The following is a 19,903-nucleotide window of genomic DNA, read 5'->3' as shown; positions in this document are numbered from 1 at the left end:
ATGACGTCATAAACATGAGCCTGGGAAAAAGAACATCATAGATGAAGAAGATTAAAATAACATTTCTCTCACTTTTTAAAATTCAAACCTATAAAGTTTTGCAATTTAACCCATTTATCTTTTTTTAATGATACCACAACAAATATGTTGGATGTGTTAAATCACCATAGCAACAAGTGACAGGATTTTCTGTTGTGTTAAAGGGACATTACGTGTGTTTGTGTGAATTACAGTATTTTGAACCTTTTAGTGGAAATTTTCTCTCCTATGTTTATTTTTACATTTTAAAAGAACTGTTTGAAATAACCCCCCCCCCCCCCCCCCCCAAAAAAAAAAAAAGTCTTATAGGAAATTTAGAGACACCATCATGAAAGCACAAAGCTTCCTCTTACCATTGTAATACTTGGCTGTTTGTTTGCTGTAAAAAAAAAAAAAAAAAAAGAGAGAGGTGGGGAAACATCACATGTTTAGTTCAATGTTTGTCATTTTTTTAGACAAAGGCTTCAGTTTGGATGAGTGGTTCCTCTAGCAGATTCAGTACCTGCATCCTTGTTTTGCTTCCTCTTCGTGTGCATGTAAAGTCCTCCTGCAGCTGCACACACCAGGAGGCCGAGGAGGCCCAACCAGGCGAGTTTCTGCAGAGCTGAGGAGATTCAAACCTTTTGATTTCCTTCATAAGCAGAGATATGGTGCATGCTTAGTTAGGAGGAAATATAAGCATGCAAACCTACAGGTATCAGAGTGCCACTTCTTTGACGCCATCAGAGAACCTTCTCTGTACACCGAACAGCTTATGTCATCCGAACTGTTCGGCCAAGCTGGGAGATGGAGCACCATCATCAGCGTGCTGTTGACTCTCATCGATGTGCTCCTCCAGCCCTCTTCGTTAGCTGCAGACCAAGTCAAGCTGAAGTGTTCTTCACAGTCTACAGCGCACGTTAGCGCACAAGTCAAAGTCAGGTCTTCTCTACTTGCAGTAACTATAAAGTTAAGTGGGGTAAAGGTAAAAGGTCTGAGAACTGAGGGCGCTTCTGAACATTATGGTGCCGTTTTCACACCTACCATGCAGCGTGTGCAGCCGGACTGTGTGGAAGACTTTCTGCTGGTCAGAGGCCTCCACACATCGATAATCTCCAGCCTGCAGAGGACTCAGTTTACTGATCAATAACGACGAGCCTTTACTCGTATAAACGGCTTCTGTTGGTCCATGTCCAGACGACATGTTTGTCGGTGCTTGTCGCCTCCCATCCCAATGTGTGCCAACTCCAACACGGAGAGAGGAAGTGTTTCTACAAGCGAGTGACACTGAGTCACCAACTGCAGTGAACACTTCCTCCAGGCCGCCTGCAGGAAAGCAAACGTCACCCTTTATACACATTAAACTTTAAGTTTCAATTATTTGGACGGCTCAGCACCTTTGACTGTCGTCTCGTAACTGACGGAGGCTTTCACCTCGCTGTTCTGTGTCACGTGGCACCTCCACGTTCTGTGATGGTCTGTCGGTTTTACGCGGATGATAAGTTTCGAGAAGCAAGCAGACTGGTCCTCCAGTTTAAATCGTTGACTTTTTAATGGCGTGCCATCCTGGGAAGTCCACCTGATGTGCATGCCTGTGCTGTTGTTGCAGGAGGCATATCCTTTAAATGTGTTCAGGACACACTGAAGCTCCAACGTGCCCTCTGCCGGAGCTGAGGCCTCAGTAACTGGTGAATAATAATAAATATAAAAACATTAGAGTTTCAGTTGAGCCCTAAACATGAGTTAAACACAAGATAATCTCACTCACGTTCAAGAATTCGGAGTGAGACGCTTGAACTGAGCGGTCCACTGTTGCATGTGTACCGTCGTGCATCATCTTGTTGAACGTGAGCGATCTTCAGGGAGCAGTTCTGCAGCAGACGATACCTGCCACCTTCAGAGGACATCAGCCTCCCGTCGGTCACCACCTCAGAGAGCCAGACCTTCATCTGGCCCTCCATGGTCCAGTTTATTGAGGAGCAGGATTTGACAGAAGGTAACCCACATGGCAAAGTAATGCTCTGTCCTGGTGAGACAGCCGTCATCTCATGATCTGTTCGGGAAAAGGGAAATATGCAGCTAGGTTTCATATTTATTGATTGATTTATTTATACAATTCTAACAGTTTTCCAGGATTCACATCGCTGGCATCACAAACTATTTCAAACATAAAATGCAACAAAGTTTCAAAAACCCAAATAATTAAATTTCGAAGACGATGAACAGATTTTCTTTTACAAAATCCTTCCATGGTCTTTTATGTTTTAACTCATGGAAATCAGGGAAAACTGAGAAATTCATTGAGCTCTAACCAAATGAAATGTGAAATATCTGTTAATGATTCTTTCTGGAGCTGTTTGAAGATCCTTGAGAAAAAAAACCACTCACTTATTCTGAAAGTGTCTCTTCTGAAGCAATACTTGTTCTAAAACATGACGAGCTGTCCACAGTTAGTACAGTAATTATGTTTTTTTTAGCACTTTAACATGTTTGATACATTGTACATGAACAAATTAAGCTTTAAGGCTGGTCAAGAGCTATATGCATTCTAAAATATTTAATTTCAGAGCAAAACTGTGCATATCCAAAAACTCAAATGTACTAAAAATGTACATTTGTTACTTAAAGAATAAAAGTTACCAGTTGAATAAAGTCCATAGGCTGCCCATAAAAGAAATGTGAAACAGAGTCCAAACAACAGCAGGGAGCTCATCTTGCTCTTTACAGGTGGCGTCTGTTTCTCACTTATTGCCAAATACAGTACTCACAAAGCAACAGTTTCTCAAAATATATTTTCAGGAAATGACTTACAACACCCTCAGAGGAAACTTTCTCAACAAAACTGAGCATCAGTGCATCAGTGTTGTGTGCATGATGTGATATTAGTGCATGTGGTATTATTCCTGTGACAGTATGAGGTTCACGTTCACTTCGCTCATTGCTACTTATCTGAGCAGATATTTGTTTCTGTTTTGAGTAATATGAATGAAAAATAAAGCAGAACTCAAACTGCCAGAGGAAACATGAGGTGGACATCTGGAAGCTGCTCCAAGGAAGGATTTTAGTTTCTTTCACGTTTTTTATTTTTTATTTTTTTATTTTTAAATGAAAGTTTTTGAGTAAAACTACCTGGATGTGTTTAAGTGTCAGCCAAAATCTAAATACTAAAAAAAAAGAGCTTCAATAATTTATTTATTATATATTTTAAGCTAATAAACAGCCATTCAAATGAGCAGATGAAACAATTAATTTCAGTTAATTGAAATAAATGTGTACCTGCCAGCAGCTTGTGTGCTGTCTTCTTCTTTTTATTACCAACAAAAGAAAATAAAGCTTTAAATTAAACAATTAGACATTTATGTCATATATAATATATCCTGCATGAAACATTGGGATTAAAAGACACTGTTTGTAGAGTTTTTATTTTATTCCTTTAGAGCTCTCTGGCTTCAGGGCTGCAGACCTCCATAAAATCACAGCGTAATGATGTCTGACCACAAGCACAAGGAAACAAAACTTTTAAATATATATAATTTGTGTTTATTTTTTTCACAATTCGACGCCAACCAAAGATTTGCACTCACTGAATCTGAATCTGGACGCTCAGGTGAGCAGAAAGTGTTGAGTATGTTTCCACTAGGCGGTGTTGTCAGTGTGCACGACCAGCCATGAACCACAAACAGGCTTCATTTACTTAATTTTGTTACACACTATTTATAGGACGTCTTCTCTATATTAATCACAGTATGTGTTAAATGTCCTATTTTGTTAAGGAAAACAGAAAAAGTGAAAAAAAAAAGTTTCTAATTGCACTCTAATGGAAAAGGAAAGCAGCAGCAGAGCTCCACACCTGCTGCACGTCAAGCCTCAGCCAAAGGCCTGGGACGTGCAACAACTCTGTAAGCTTTGACTTTGAGCACAACGCTGGCCACTCCTCTCAGATCAGGCAGAGACGCTTCTCCCTCATGAAGGCCAAACTGGAAATCTCTTAGCAAGTAGGCCGTGAACAGAAAGAGCTCCATTTTGGCCACAGACTCCCCCAGACAGAGCCGAGCCCCCCCTCCAAAAGGCATGAGATCGCGAGCGGAGCCTCCCCCTCCTTCCAGAAAACGTTCTGACAACGAGAGGAGCAACTTTACTGAAACGCTGCAGAGCCGATTGAAAGAACCAAACTTCAGGCGGGTCTAAGGGCCCTACCTGGTTTGAAGCTGTACGGTTCAGACCAAACTGCAGGATCGTGATGAGCGCCGAAAAGATTAGGGATGATCACGGTGTTCTTAGGGATGAAATAACCTGCAATGCTGACATGATGCAAAATCAAAATATGAAGTGATATTCTGATATAACGTTGTGAAGGCAAATTATATTCGGTGTTTTCACATAAAGTTTAGCATGAGGTGCATTTGAGTTCGAAACATTTGTGCTACTTTACCTTCTAACATCAGCATCACCCTCATATAATGTTTGTCACATGTGCAGTATTTTTGGACTTATCATGACACCAGCATCATGAATGAACACCGTTTCATGGAGATATGCTCTGACTAGTCTGTCCTGATTTAAAACCCTGTCAGCACTGAATTAAACCAAATTAAAGCCTTTAAAACGTTTTATTGTGTGAATGTTGATTCAGGGTTCACACTTTTATTGTCCTGATTTTCTTTTGTATGATTCATTGCAATCTAACTAGTTCAGCATATTTTGTGCTATTTTTGTCATTCACGTGTTCATCTCATTCGGGAGATGGATGCTCTGACTTTTGGTTTTTGCAACTTTTAAGATAAGATAAGACAAAACTTTATTGGGTCTCTTTATTATTTCTTTATTCAGGTCTCTCTTGTAAATGAGTTCCCGAGACTCAATGGGATTAACCTGTTTAAATAAAGGTTGAATGAATTGATCCTGCAGGAAATTGTTTTGCCAGAGTTTCAGTACAAAAGAACATACACAAGATATATATATGTATAATAATATAATAACAGAGAATATAAAAAATAACAGAGAAGATCATTATTATAATAATATAATACTATTTTTATTTTACTATTTTATTTCCCATTTAAAGACAGTAAGAGCTTTTCAGTTGGTTCAAAACCTTTTTTTATTTTATCTTTGGCATACTTGCACTTTTTTGTCTCCTTACGCTACTCTTACTTTTTTCAAATTTATGTTTTGGCTCAGCTTTTGCTACTTTTAGCCACTAATCTACAACTTTTAGTCTATTATTTTAGCTTTTAGCCAGCCATTTGTTCTAGCTTCTAGCTAGCCTTTTGCTACTTTTAGTTAGCACTTTGCAACTTTTAGCTTTCAGCTACAATTTTCTCCATTTTAGCTAATGCGTTGCTGCTTTTAGCTTTGACAGCTCAGTTTCAGCTTCTTCGGCAAACTTCAGCAGCAAGCATTCACACCGTGTTTTCACAGAAAATAGGTTTTATTCAATTAGAAGAAATTAGAAAGAAATGAGGGCGGCTGCGGCTGAGTGGTCAGAGCAGTCGTCCTCCAATGCAAGAGTTGGGGGTTCAAATCCACCAGCAGTCACATGCCGAAGTGTCAAGACACTGAACCCCCTCATTGCCTCCGATGTGTGTCCCATCGGTGTATGAATATGATTAATATTTGTACATATCTAGTAGAGTGCTGTATGAATGGGAGGGCACAGATTGTAGTGTAAAGAGCTTTGAGTATCTCTATAAGATAGAAAGGAGCTATATAAGTACAGTCCATTTACCATTCAGTTATTTAAAAAATTAAATCAAATGGCACTCAGTGATGTGAGGTTGCTGCAGGTAAACTGACCTGCTGTCTCGGATGGCTCGGTGTGGGACGGCCAGAGGGGCGACCGGCCTGAGTCTGAGCACCTCGCTGATCAGAGAGCACAGGACAGGAAGTCTGTGTCTGTCGCTGTATTTGGGGTAACGCTCCTCTAACACTGTGCACAACTCCTCATACACTCTGGTCTGCACCTGGGTGGTAACAAAAGAGAGCAGACAGAGACTGAGAGAAAAATAATCAAGGTTATGTTCTATAAAAACAAATATTCCCAGACCTCTGGTCTGTGCAGCAGGAAGGCCACGGTCCAGTTCAGCCAGGCCGCCGTGGTCTCTGTCCCCCCGATGAGAAGGTCCACAGTTGCCATGTGGACATGAACATCTGTCAGGAGCTGAAGAGAACAAAAAATAATTTCTCAATATCTTACAAACTAGATAACTTTAAACCTGTCTTTATAATCCTCAGTGTGTGCATACTTCATGTTCTGTGTTGTGATGTTTCTCAAGAGCCTGGAGGAGGGACCCTGTGATGGCCTGATCATTTTTCTTGTCTTGCGACTGCACAAATACAACAAAAGCTGAAGAAGTTAAACATAACAGAGCTATTTCTGGATTTAAACAGAAAACAAGAATCAGTTGATTTATTCAGTATAATTAACCCTCTCTCTCTAAACACTGAGAATTAGTATTTGATTTGTCACTAACCTTAAAATCATCCAGGTGGTGTTTTATGATTTCATCCCTCCTCGCCACCTCTTTTAGAAGACGTGCAAACACAGGGTTTGGTAATTTCTTTTGAGAGAGAAAGTATTTTAATTTGTGAAATTCTGTACAACATAGGATTGTATACGATGTAGATGACAGAAGGCAATACTGACTCTGAGCAGTGGGAAGGAGTCCAGTGCAGAAATCCAAGCGGAGCCCCACAAACCAACTATCTCATTGAGGCAGTGGTGCAGCTGCTGCAGCTCTGATGACTTCTTATCATACTAGAAACATTGATCATCAACAGGCAATCTGTGACCATCTTGATGCAATCCATGCTTCTAAAAAGAGCACCATGAACTAAGACTTTGCCCACTTTCCCAACAGAAACCAGCCAATTACTGGTCTGGCATATTCACAAGCGTTCGTTCATGTGAATTTCATAAACCAGCTCCAGTTCTCCGGAATTCAAAATAAACAGCTGGAGAAAGGACACTCACTTCTTTCCCGAAAGCCAAAGTGGTGATGACGTTACTGGCTGCCACCGTGAAATCTTCTGAGAGGTCCACAGGCTTCATATGATAGCCGATCAAAACCTGAGCAGTAAACAAACCCTTCGTCAGATTATGTGGCGGCACCCCAGATTTTGTGTTTTGGAGCCGCTGCTAGTTTTCTGTACCTTTCTCAGATGCAGCGCCTGCCTCTCGATCACACCGTGCAAAGACTGCTGGCAGCACCTCAGCAAGGCCCTGTGGACGAGACGACGGTGCGCCCTCCACTCCTCCGTGTAGTCCCCAAGAGAAATGTTACGCCCTCCCCCAGACACAACATTACCTGAATCGATGGAGAACTCATGAGGACGTTTAGTGATCACATAAAAAGCTTGATAAAGAGCTTTCACCTGTGTAGGAGACTGGTCTTCCTGCAAAGTCAGACCATTTCTTCACCAGAGCTTCTCGTATGACTTCACTACTACCGAGCACCACCATGGCTTAGAAAACAAAAAAATTAATTAAAATAAAAAAACAAAAACAAAGTGGAGATGCATAATTCGGTTCAAAAACATTTATATGATTCAAGGTTGTTGTGAACAATTCGCAGTGAAAAGTTGTGCGTTATTGGTTGAATATCTACTTGTGTTTCCACATTTGAGGCGGTAAATGCTTCCATATCGTTGTGCCAGATTGGTGAGGTGAATTGGCATGTGATCGTGCGTTAGCTCCATCATATTGCCAATAAGGAATCGGCTGGGGGGTCCTGGGAGGGAGGGTGCTGAGGAGCAATGGAGGAAATGATACAGATGCTGCAGAAGCCCAGATTCGACCCCTAGATGTAATTAGACAAACATGACACTGAAATATCAGCTGGAATGGTTTGTATTGAAAGATACCTGCAGACTCACCTAACTGGTCCTTTTTCAGTAAACGAGTGTTCCTCTGACCAGACATCACCACCAGTAACAGCAGAACAAGCAAACATAAGGCTCCAACACTGATCAGTGATAACTCTGATACCATTTTGTTTCCTACAGCTGGTCACAAAGCAGGTCAGGGCGCTGCTCTTCTCTTTTATAGCTGCCTCCTCTGTGCCGTGTCAGCGTGATAGGATGTTTGCACTAAAATCAAGGGTATCTAAATATTGTTTTAGGTCAAGATAGCTAATGATGAGTGCAATTCATGTATCAACAAGATAGCCTGATACGTGTTGAAGGGCATAAAAATACACCACAGCTTACATAACGATCAGTCATGTTAGTGTTCTTCTATCTTGGTGCAAAACTTGTTCTCATTTATTCTCACAGAACAAAAAGATGACACTCAAAACCCACTCTAGACTCATTTATTCCAATGGAGTAAGGCAGTGCACATTTCATTAAAGTAATAGTGGGAATGCATAGTTTGTGGAAGACAAAAAAAAAACGTAGACTAAAACAGAACATTGTAAAGCTGATAAAAAGGTTACAACCACGTATAAAAGTTACATTGAGACATTTCTCCATTTTTTTTTGTTTTATTTCTCACAAAAACAACTTAGAAAAAAAAAAAAAAAAACTTTCACACTGAATCAAATTGAATCATTGCCGCAGTTGTAGCTTTTGAAACCACTCCATGAAGTTTTAGTTGCAAGGAGACGTCCAGCTGCTGTGACTTTTGCTGTCATCTGGATTTCTGACTTTGTGGAGAGTGATCTTTAGCCATGAGTTGCAGGGGAGAACCTGGAGGGTCTGAACTTCATCTCAGTGAAGGGAATGGAAAAGTCTTTACCTTTCCAGTCTATCCAAACTATCCCCTTTATGAGAACAACAACAATAAATCGTTAGTAGGAATTCAGTGAAAGCTGTAAGAGAAGTTGAGCGGACTGATTTTAATACCTGATTGTTACTGCTGGTGTCATAAAGCCCATTGAGGTTGACCTTGTAGCAGTTTTTGTACCACCAGCCTCCGATGTAGGCCTTGGCACAGTGGATGCCCAGAGAGTCCGGCTCCTTGTCTCTGGTTGAGAATGGACGCCCGTTGTGGTATTTCATTGAGTCACCTGATAAAGAAAGACATTTAAATTGAGAACTAATTCATCACATATACCTAAGAATAGTTTTTTGTATTTGATGTAAAGTGACAGCTTTAACTGATTTCCCCTCATTTTTCTCTCCCTGCCTCTGTTTTCAGAGCAATCTCATTTAATAATTTTTCCTCAGAGTAAAAAAAGCTTAAACTTCTAATTTAATCTAAACTTCTTCATTTTACCTTCAACTTTAGCATGTTATTTCGAGAAAACATTCTTTTGGGTATGTAAAAATGTTGAAAAAGTTAAAAATTAAATTGGAATCATGGTCCGATTTACTGATAAGTAAAAGGGGAGGATTTATGTCACTTATTGAATCTGGACCCCCAAAAGGTAGAAGATAAAAGTAAAACAGGATAAAAACATTTTTTATTTTATATTATCCCCCAAAGTATATATTTACCATGCACTATTTTTAGTTTTAGTTTGAATTTTTCTTGTTTTATTATTTTAGACACCCCTACAACGGAGCATACCATCTTTTGAACTTTACCGCTACGGTGCGTTCAAACGCTACCCAGAAGTTGGACTTTCCACTTCTTTAACGGGAAATTCAACTGGAGTGTCTTTTGTTATCAGACTTCTGACTCGGAAATTTGATTACTGATCAACTCCAACGTCTAAAATACAACAGCTTCGTCGATTATAGGAAATGGTGATAGCTGCGACATTAACCTTCTTATCTTCACTTGCCTGTTCAAATGTCATTAAACATGTCACAAACGTAGCACTATTAACGCCTTTATATGAAAAAAAAATGCTATAATGTTTGAATGCATGAAAACTATAAAGAGCTGCACAGGTATCGGCTCGTAATGGTAATAATAATTAACGTAGTGGGCACAACAAGCAAATCATACTGGTTTTCAGGGACGCAAATTGAATCAAGTTCGTATTGCCGAGGTAAATGGAACGCAACACTCAAACTCCACCCCACCCCCCACACTTTTTTTTCGCATTTAAGAATTTTGACCAAAATAGTTATTGGAATAATTCAGGCAGAACCAAAGTAAGTATTATTATTATTATAAGAATTATTAACTAAGTATTTTTTCAATTTATATAATTTTTTTTACGCCTCAAAATCTCTTAAATAATTGTGCAAAGCAGGCTATTTAAAAACGAAAGCTCACCTTAATCTTTTTAGTATTGGTTTAGCTAGCTAATGTTAGCAAACCTAAGTAAACATTTTCCTCCAGAAATAGTTACGACTAGAGAAATTGCATTTCCTATGAAAATGCAGTGTGAATGAAGAACTAGCTGAAAAACAGCTGAAATTAGCAAAAAACAAAAAAAAAAAAAAAAAAAAAAAACCCACCTGCTGAAATGGAAAAACAAGCTTAAATTAGCAGAAGAAAACAGAAAGAACACAAATTTGCTGAAATAGGTTTAAATAAGCAGAAATTAGCAGAAAAAGTAGGAAAGTAGCTAAAAATAAATTAGCGAAAGGAATGGCTGAAAAGTAGCTGAAAGGCCGAAAGTAGCAAACTTCTAGAAGGAAGCAGAAAGAGCTGAAATAAGCACAAAATAGTTTAAATTACCTGAAAAAATATGAAATTAGGGAGAAAAACAAACAAACAAAAACAAAACAAAAAAAAAAACAGCTGAAAAGTAGCTAAAAATGGCAGAAAAGCTTAAATTACAACTAGGAAGTGGATCGAGAGAGCACATTTGTGCTGAATTAGGCTGAAAAAAGTTGAAATGAGTACAAAAAATGTGGAATTAGCTGAAAAGCTAAAATAAGCATAAAACAGCTAAATAGTAGCTGAATAGCAGAAAAAGCTGAAACTTACAGAAATTAGCTGCAAGGAGCATAACAATTCAATTCAAAGTTTATTTATATAGCACATACACAACACACACATATAACACATATAACAAGCTGGAATTGGAAGAAAGAAGTGAGAAGAAACACACACATGTTGCTTTTATCAGAAATAATCTAAAATGAGCACAAAACCGCTGAAAGTAGCTGAAACAAAGTTAAAATTTGCACAAGCAAACCGAAAGAAGCTGAACCAGAACAAAATGTGAAAGGAACAGTAAAAGGTTGTGAACAGATCTAAAGATTTTAAGGATGTAAAATGAGTTCAATTCATTTTCTATGAGGAAAAAAAATGGCAGAAAAGGCTAAATATTTCAAAAAGCTAAAGTTGCATCAATACCAAAAGTCATTGCAGGATTGTCCTGAAAGTGCTGGATGTTTTGATATAATGAGAAAGATGCCTAAAAACGTATGGAAGAATATAGAAGTGGAAAGAGGATCACAAAATTCAAGTTTAGATAAAAATCAAGTTTGCTAAGCATTCATTCAATTAAACGACTTTTAGGAGTGGGGCTCCTCAGCACTAATATAAACCTACTGCTAATGCTGTTTGGTCGTAATATTTCTCTTTCTGCATTTACGATGATGGTGATGTTTGGATGGCACTTTGTGTGGGTCTGTTTGCTGCCGTGGCTCTAGATTTTGACTGGCATGTTTGTATTGTATGATATTTTCTTCACATCCAGGAGAAAGGGTCATTGTTTTCTTCTGCTCATGTCCTGAGAATATTACGCAATTTCTAGATATTACAAATAATGCATCAGATTGCTTTTAGATATGTGAACTATAATGAAACTTAGTCTCTTGGTTTATTTGTATTTAGAGGGAGGGCTGCTGTAGGCCTTCAGCATTTTTTTTTACCTCAACACAGCATTTAACAATACATGCAAATCCTATTTAAGAGTTGTAAACCTTTGATTTCTTATTTAAAAAAGCTCAGGCTTGTCCATTTTTACCTCAGAGGGTAAAACTTTTTGAGAATAGTGTCACTGAGAATCTGCTCACACTTCAGTCTCTGCAGCTGTTATCTCATTTAAAATAGTGCACCTGCTGTTCCTGTGTATCCAGACACTGTAAGAATGTAGTTCTTCTCCTCTGAAGCGACTGAGAAGTTGGTGTAGTGAGCATAAACTGTGTCATTTCCAGATCGCATGTCCACTCTCAAGCTCACAGGGCCCATACTGGTCAGGTTGTGCAGGAGCTCATTGCCTGGCAGCAGTAAAAGAGAAAGTTTAGAGTTTAGACAGATATGGGTTAAAACAGAGTTTAATCAGAAGTGATAATAATTTCTAACTGTACCAAGCCAGAATTCTTCACTCAGGTTTCCAAAGCCAGCCTTGTAGTCACTCCAGGTTCTGTAGAAGTCGGTTTTTCCATTTGTTCTTCTCTGGAACACCTAGAAAACACAAGCTACTGTCTAATTATTTTGTTTTATAGACTGGCCTGTTTTAAGTGTAGCAGGGAGTTTTACCGTCCAGCCGCCTCCATCAGTCTCCATGTCACAGTAGACTCTCACTGCTTGTCCCTCTCGTCCTTGTGGGTAGATGTCCACCTCCCCCGACTCCAGGGCTCCATTCAGCAGCTCCTGGGAACACTCAGTAGGGAAAGGGAAACGCAATTTCCCTGGGAAAAAAAAAAAGACAACACACAAAAGTTAGTAAAAATATAGATAAAATATATTTCCAAATAGTGAAGATTTAAAAGTAAAAAGGTACCGGTGATGAATTGTGAGGTGACAAGAGATGTGTACTGTTCATTTTTCCTGCCTTGTACCAGAACAGTGTAGCGTGACAAAGGTATCAGGCCTGTCAGTTTATACTCCGTGAAGGTGGGCTCCAGGATCACCTCCTAGCACAGAAACACAACAAAATTAAAACAAAGAAAATATGTACCTTGTAGTTACGTAAATGGGAAATCTCCTCCTTGTGCTAGCTATGAAGTATCATCATCGCCCACCTTCGCCTCCTCTCCCGCCACCTGATAGATCACCCTGTAGCTGTGATAAACGACTGGAGTTCTCCAGGTGATCACTGCGGAGCGAGCACCGACCTCACTGGCTCTAACCACTGAGAAACAAGAGGATTGCAAACATTTAACAATTCAATTAAATTCAGTTCAGTTTATTTATAAAGCACCAAGTCACAACAGAAGTCGTCTCAGGGCACTGAACAGAAACATTCATACACACTAAAAGTAAGTTAATATTATTAATGAGCAGACTGCTTTGAGTTTAACTTCATCACAGAACTCTCATCTTGAGCAAGCATGAAGGCAACAGTGGAAAGGAAAAACTCCCTCATGTAGAAGAACCTTGAGCTCAGGACAAGCGGCCATCTGCTTTGACCGGCTGGGTTTGAGAGGAACAGGAAGGAGGAACAGATACACAAAGTAATTAAACAGCATGGAATACATTTTCATTGTTATGCTGATACACAGTTATATGTATCCATGAAACTCAATGACTCCAATCACTTAGACTACAAGCATGTCTTAAAGACAAGACTGAGGTTTTGGGTTTTGGACCTGAGCATTTTAGGAATACATTTTTTAGTCTTTCACCCTCCTTCGATGTTATTAATCTGGCCTCCAGCTCTAATGTTAAACATCTTGGTGTTATTTTTGATCAGGACATGTCTTTTATCCCCCACATTAAAAACGTTACTAGAACCTCCTTCTTCCACCTGCGTAATATCGCTAAAATTAGAAACATCTTATCTAAGAATGATGCAGAAAAACTGGTTCATGCATTTGTCACGTCTAGACTGGACTATTGCAATGGTTTATTATCTGGGCATCCAAATACTTCTTTAAAAAGTCTTCAGTTGATCCAAAATGCTGCTACTAGAATCTTAATGGGAGTTAGTAGGAGAGACCATATCTCTCCAGTTTTAGCAGGTAAAGTTCTAGTCATGAACTCACACACTGGTCATATCTGGCTGTTGATTGTCCTTATTGTTTCCCTTTTACTTACCATTTGCAGTAGTAAAAGTAGTTGAGATCGCCACACTCTTGAGGCTGTCCTTTTGGCTCAGCACTTTGACTTTGTACAGCGTGCCTCTCTGCAGGCCTTTAAGTTGGTACTGAACTGAGTTTCCTGACAACATCACTGTTACTGTCACATTGGGAGCTGCGGCCAGGAAATAAAACAAACCTCAAATCATTTAATAGCACTGTGTCAGCAGTCATCAGTAATGGTGTAACACTCACTTTTGGAGGACTCGTAGTTAATGATGAAACTGTCAACTTTTCCCAGGCTGGGCGTCCACTGCAGCACAGCTCTGGTGTCAGTTACATTGTTGACTTGAAGATGTGTTGGAGGGGCAGGCACTAAAGTCAAGATATAAGTTATTTCCTTTCTCACATGCCATGCAAAAATAAAAGCATCAGCCTATAAATGTGAGCTTGTCTGAAACTGTACCTGTGGTGATAACAGATGTGGGTTCAACACTCTGAGCCCTGCCTTTAATCGTGGCAACACTGATAATGTAGGACGACCCAGCAGACAATTCGGACAGGATAACATGTGACTGCTTGGAGCTCACCGTCACAAAGCGACTCTTCCCTGACAGCATAAGCACAAACATATTGTAACATTTGCCACATTTTTTACAAATGCAACCAACATTAGTTTCCATTAAAGGGCTTGGACATACCTGTTGCCTTGTTGATGTATGTTACTCTGAATCCTGTAAAAACTGTCTTTGGTTTGGTCCAGGAAACTTCAAGAGAATACTCGGTTACATTGCTGAAAACAAGTTCTGTGGGTGGTTCAGGACCTGAGAAGAGAAAACAAGGTGATCTTTTATTGATTGCCAGCATATTAGTTGTTCACCATGGTTTTAGCACCACTTATAATAATGTGAAAATCATACATGACCATGTTATTTTATTACTAACCAGTAATTGCCGTTATTCTGTGAATCTTGGATCTTCTGTCAGCTGTAGTTCCATAAATTTGCAGAGCATAGCGTGTGTCTGCTCTGAGATTACTGAACTCCACAGAGCGTACATTGCCAGGCACCACCACAGAGATCCTCTTGGTTTCTGTTTTATCTTTGAGTCCAGCAGTTTTACTAGAAGAGATTGTTAAATTTGTGTTTTCACTTTGCACCTCAGTTGAATTCCAGGCTGCAGCTTCCACTTCAAGCTGCTCCTTGTGTTCGCTCTCTGTCAGTGTCTCTTTTCTGATCACAGTGAAGTTCTTGAACATCCCTTGAGGTGCTAGCCATGTGACCGTAAAGTTGTGAGAGGAAACGTTAACCACCTTCATTGACCCTAAACCTCCAGCTGTTTTGGCGCTTGTGCTCTGAATATCTGTTTTGTTTGTGAGGATATTAAGCTTCTCGGTTGTTTTAGTTGTATTTTTAACATGTTGACTTTTTTGTACAGTCTTCTCTGTTTCAACCCCACCTGGAGTTTTACGATTTTCAGTAGATTGTTCGTTTTTATTTTCTGTTTTATCTGTGCTGGTTAGTTTTTTCTCAAATGATTGAGTGCTATCCTTCTCTGCCAGTGTGGACTTCCCGGTAATGTCGTTTTCTTTTTTGTTTTTCTTTGGTCCTGTGGTTTGAGAATTGCTGGTTTCAATTTTAGTTGTGCCATTTGTTTTCCTCTTATTACTCTGTGTTGCATTAGATTGAGGGTCGTCTTTTAAATTATCAAAATGAAGGTATGGTTTACTGTCAGTTTTTTTCTTTTCAGGCTTTGGGTTGTTTATTGGAGAAACATCTTTGGTTTCTGTTTTTCCTTTGCGGGCCTCTTGCTTGCTTCCATCATTTCTTGGAGAAATATTTCCAATAAATTTTTTGTCCAAGGTTTTTTCATTTTCTTGCAGTTTTACTTGTCTTTCTTTCACATTAGATGCTACTTTAGTGCCAGTGGCTTTGTCATCAGAGCCTTCCTTCTGCCCTTTGTCTTCCTCTTTAGGGATGATTTTCTTTGTCTGCGTGGCCATGTTCTTCTCTGCTACTTTTGCATTCTTGTTACCTTCTAAAATTGCAAGGTAGAGGTTAAGAGTCTGTTAAAAATCAAACATAAATACTTTTATAGGAACAGTACAAATGCTTACCTTTACTACACTTGGCACCTTGTGTACACTTACTGCAGTCTGGACCCATAAATCCTTGATGGCAGATACATTTCCCCTTTTCACATTTTCCGTTGCCACTACAGTCGTTTGGGCAATTTGCAGAACATGGACCTGCATGGCAAGAGAAACCACAATTATTAACCAACTTTTGTAATAAGTAGTTTTAAATGTGATAAATTGGTAAGACGTACATTGCTCTAATAGAAAGGACATTGCTTTTTCCAATATGGCCACACGTCCTTTCAGGTCGGCCATCTCAGCTTCACATTCTCCTGTACAGGCACCAGGCAGTAGGCTGATTTTATGAGTCATCAACAAAGGCGCACCCGGCTTCAGCGTCAGCTCCTGTTCCTTTGCATTGTTTGATTCACAGCCGTCACTGATGACCACTTTAATTGGCTGTGAAGGGGCAAGCTTTTCTTTAGCGATGGCGCTGAGTGATGAAGTATGATTTGCAGAGGCTGTAGTTTTATTTTTCTCTGCCGTTGAACCACCAGCTTTGTCATGTTTTGCTGGTGTTGAGGGAACATTGTGAAGATTTGTTGAAGCGGGCTTGTCTTTGGAGGTTTCGTCCTTGCTGGGACGGTGATCGGCATCAACGGTTGGATTTACAGAGGCAGTGAGCTTGTTTTTGACAGTTTTACTGTTAATGATAGAAACAGTCTTCACGGAAGTTGGCTGAGCATTTTGATCAGACTTGTCTTTTATGGCACTCCCCCCGATGGCTGAAGAAGATTTTGGCAAAGTACTGGGATTGGCAGAACTTTGAGGTTTGATTTTTGTAATTTTACTGGTTGAAGGAGCCTTTGTGGATGTTGATTGAACCTTTGGAGCTGCAGTGGGTGCAGGGTTGTCTTTGGAAGCAGTCTGGTTGACTTTGTGTTTGTCTTTGTTCACAACAATGGGGATAGTTGTAGTAGACTTTGGAGTAGCTGTTGGAGTGGTTTGATTTACTGCAATGCTGAGCCTGGGTTTGGTGGTCTTAGTAGGGCTGGCTGTTGTAGGTTTTTGGTTGGGGGCTGAAGTTGGTAAAACTGTCGTATTGACTGTGTTTGGCTTAAGGGTGGGGTGCACAATCTGTTTGGAAGTGGTTTTTGGTTTTAAAAGAGTGAGAACACTATTAGTCTTGGTCACATTGCTTCCTCTGGCATCTCTCTTCAGATTGGTTGTGGTTTGAAAAGAGGGAAATGGGGTGAGAAGGAGGAGAAGTCCTAGAGTATACAGCATTTTGAGCCCGCTGCTGTACCCAGACATTTTATTGCTTTTGAATGATTAGTTATATACGTATCTGAAAGCTTCTCTTTACTTTTTGGAGCAGCCGTTAGGTGAGATTTGCCAGGTTTCTCCTATAGATGAAAAACAGAACAACTTTAAACTAGAAAACCTTATGCCATGCCATTTATAACTTTTTATATGTGTCTGAGTCCTAAGCAGCTGAATATAGGTGCTCTTTTCAGCACCAGTCAGCTACATTCACAGACTTCCCATTCACGCTCTTCATATAATGTGCCCACTCATAAGCTTCTCTTACATCAGTCCAAGGTTTTATGGCCTGCTCTAAAGTGCCGCTGTCTTTTGCCAAAAATGGCAAAATATACAGCATTTTTGCAAGTAGTTTAGAAACTAATAATTTTCATGTATGTCCACTTGCCCAATAAGCTATAAGCTATTACTGTGTTTTTTTTTTAAGTTTATTGAGTGGAACATTTCACTGGGAGCTTTGTATTCATATTGGTTTCTTTTAAATGACAATTTGTCAGAAACTTCCTTAACCAATTTTGTCCAGAAATCATTGTGAAAAAAAATTAAAAAATCAGATCTATTTTTTTTATATGTGAACAAAATGTTAATACAAATTATATATATTTTAAAACACAAACAATAAACCTGGGTCCAAAACACCAGTAGTGTTTTTATTCAAGACCTTGTCTAACCAAGTAAAATTTAAATGAGAGGAAGGAAAAGCACCTGAGTGGTTAATCCAAACAGTTAGCTTGTGAGAATAGGACAGAACAATAGGACACTTTTAAGGTACATAAAGTTAAGTAATTTGCTAAATCCACAACTATTAAAACTCTGAAAAATCAATTAGTTATTCAACAAATACATTTTTAAATTTCCTGTGTAATAACCCAGAACTTTAGCTTTAGCTCTGAAGTTGCAGAAAAAAGTGACTTTGGCTGCAGTTTTTACTTTAAAACTGAAATGTCGGACTATCAGCAACATACATTTAATCTCATTAAAATGATTTAAACAAAGGAAAATAAGAAAAATGACAAAGTACAACCATGTAACAATATTTGTACACTAAAGCTTGTATTAAGCTAGTTCCATGTTGTTTAAATTCGTTTAAAACAAGACAACCTTTCATTGTTCATCTCTGTGGAAAAATTAATTATGCCTAGAACCCCCCCCCCCCCCCAACCAAGACACACACAAAAGTACAAAAGTATACTGGATGTGTTCCTTCAAATGTTTACAGTTTTAATCTAAAAATCACAAATTAAATGCAAAAAAACCCTTACCAGAATGATGATTAAATTGTTGGTTTTATGTCTGACTTTATGCTTCTCCCTCCATCTGAGCTGGAGGAGCTCATGCAGGCTGAACTGATCTTGGAGGAAAGAACTGAGAAAGGACCCCCACTGTAAAGAAGGTAAGTGATAAGTCTGCCCCTACTTAAGGACACCTCCCCACACCTCCCACCCACCCCCACACATGGACCATACCTAGTGGTCCAATTCCCACATCCACCATGAAAAATATTTGTACTGGACTCACAAAGTGAAATTTTTACACTGATTTGTGTATCAAATGTGGCAACTCACTTTGGTTTCTGTTACTTGAAGAAAACATATTTTATGAATTAATTCAAAAATACTCTTGATCTGGTTAGTAATAATCTATGTTTTAGTCAAGTTTTTTTGTTTTAATTCTACTGTTACTTTTACTGTATAATATAACCTGCTATAACAAACTTTACCAAGTTTTAGTTAGGAAATCATACTCTTTTCATGTCGTGTGTGTGTATCTCGACTTATTCCTTGTACTGTTACCATTAACACGCAGTCACTGACAGAATAAAATTTGTGTCTGAGAATCATGATTCAGCTGGAATACAAAGCACAACCCTGTAAGTATTCAGTGCTGACACCAGGTTTCAGAAACCTCTCGCTATATGAATCGGCTGTTTGTTGTAGGTAATGAAATGTAACTACACGGGAGTTATGTAAGTAACCGACTGTCCACCAGATTTAAGGAATGTTCTGTGCAGGCATTGCATCTCTGACCAGATGCCACCCACCAGCCCGCCTTTGAAATCCACATGAAGAAAACTATATAAAGGGTTTAGAGCAAACAAGAAATATGTAACATTCTCCCACATACAGGAAAGGAGTTGAAGTCATCTTAGCTTTGACAGAAATGTTTAGCTAGAATAGACAACATACAAATACCTTACGAAAAGCTGTAAAATGATGAAATTTTTAAAGTTTTAAATTGATTTGGTCTCTCTGATCTGTATAATGTTATCTAATTATTTGTTTTTCTTTTATTAAACATCCACTTGTATGCAGCGTGTTGTTGCTGAAATTGTAGGTCAGGGAATAGCAAAAAGATTGTTGCACAAATCTGTTTAGCCTTTTATTCTCTAATTTTTTAGTTGAGATGTTGAATTTTATGTCTGTTTACCAAAATCTCAGTTTAGTTCCATTTTATGTTTCGGTTGTTTTGATTTACCAATAATAATAAAAAATCCTAATCTCAGAATCTTCAATTACAAAAACAGCTTGTAGGCAGAAATTTAAAACAAGTCCAATAAACCTTACTTTTTGCAAGAAGAAGCCTGAAAAATATCCATCCATCCATCCATCCATCCATCCATCCATCCATCCATCCATCCATCCATCCATCCATCCATCCAGCCATCCATCCATC

The 19,903-nt window shown here is 39.0% G+C and overlaps 2 protein-coding genes across 2 annotated transcripts; both read right to left on the bottom strand.

The window, feature by feature from the left end:
* Positions 1 to 3,878: 3,878 nt before the first annotated feature.
* On the bottom strand, positions 3,879 to 8,008 carry LOC119410123 (steroid 21-hydroxylase). Its single transcript, XM_037677030.1, has 12 exons — positions 7,894 to 8,008; positions 7,626 to 7,817; positions 7,393 to 7,482; positions 7,171 to 7,325; positions 6,992 to 7,087; positions 6,665 to 6,775; positions 6,492 to 6,578; positions 6,264 to 6,344; positions 6,065 to 6,178; positions 5,815 to 5,981; positions 4,216 to 4,319; positions 3,879 to 4,132 (listed from the first exon to the last, which is right to left on the bottom strand). Exons 1-12 carry the CDS (start codon positions 8,006 to 8,008, stop codon positions 3,879 to 3,881), a joined length of 1,566 nt encoding a protein of 521 aa, XP_037532958.1.
* A 567-nt stretch (positions 8,009 to 8,575) lies between these two features.
* Positions 8,576 to 18,605, bottom strand: tnxba (tenascin XBa). Its single transcript, XM_037677219.1, has 15 exons — positions 18,493 to 18,605; positions 16,159 to 17,313; positions 15,947 to 16,078; positions 14,776 to 15,867; positions 14,532 to 14,654; positions 14,297 to 14,440; positions 14,086 to 14,205; positions 13,850 to 14,005; positions 12,835 to 12,944; positions 12,594 to 12,726; positions 12,350 to 12,501; positions 12,178 to 12,274; positions 11,926 to 12,087; positions 8,863 to 9,026; positions 8,576 to 8,780 (listed from the first exon to the last, which is right to left on the bottom strand). Exons 2-15 carry the CDS (start codon positions 17,219 to 17,221, stop codon positions 8,682 to 8,684), a joined length of 3,747 nt encoding a protein of 1,248 aa, XP_037533147.1. The 5' UTR covers positions 17,222 to 17,313; positions 18,493 to 18,605; the 3' UTR covers positions 8,576 to 8,681.
* Between the last annotated feature and the right edge of the window lie 1,298 nt (positions 18,606 to 19,903).

Source organism: Nematolebias whitei, chromosome 5, assembly GCF_014905685.2.
Source record: "Nematolebias whitei isolate Nwh7 chromosome 5, NemWhi1, whole genome shotgun sequence".
Classification (NCBI taxonomy): domain Eukaryota; kingdom Metazoa; phylum Chordata; class Actinopteri; order Cyprinodontiformes; family Rivulidae; genus Nematolebias; species Nematolebias whitei.
The sequence above is the reverse complement of the archived record's forward strand: the minus strand, read 5'-3'. Positions and strand labels throughout refer to the sequence as shown.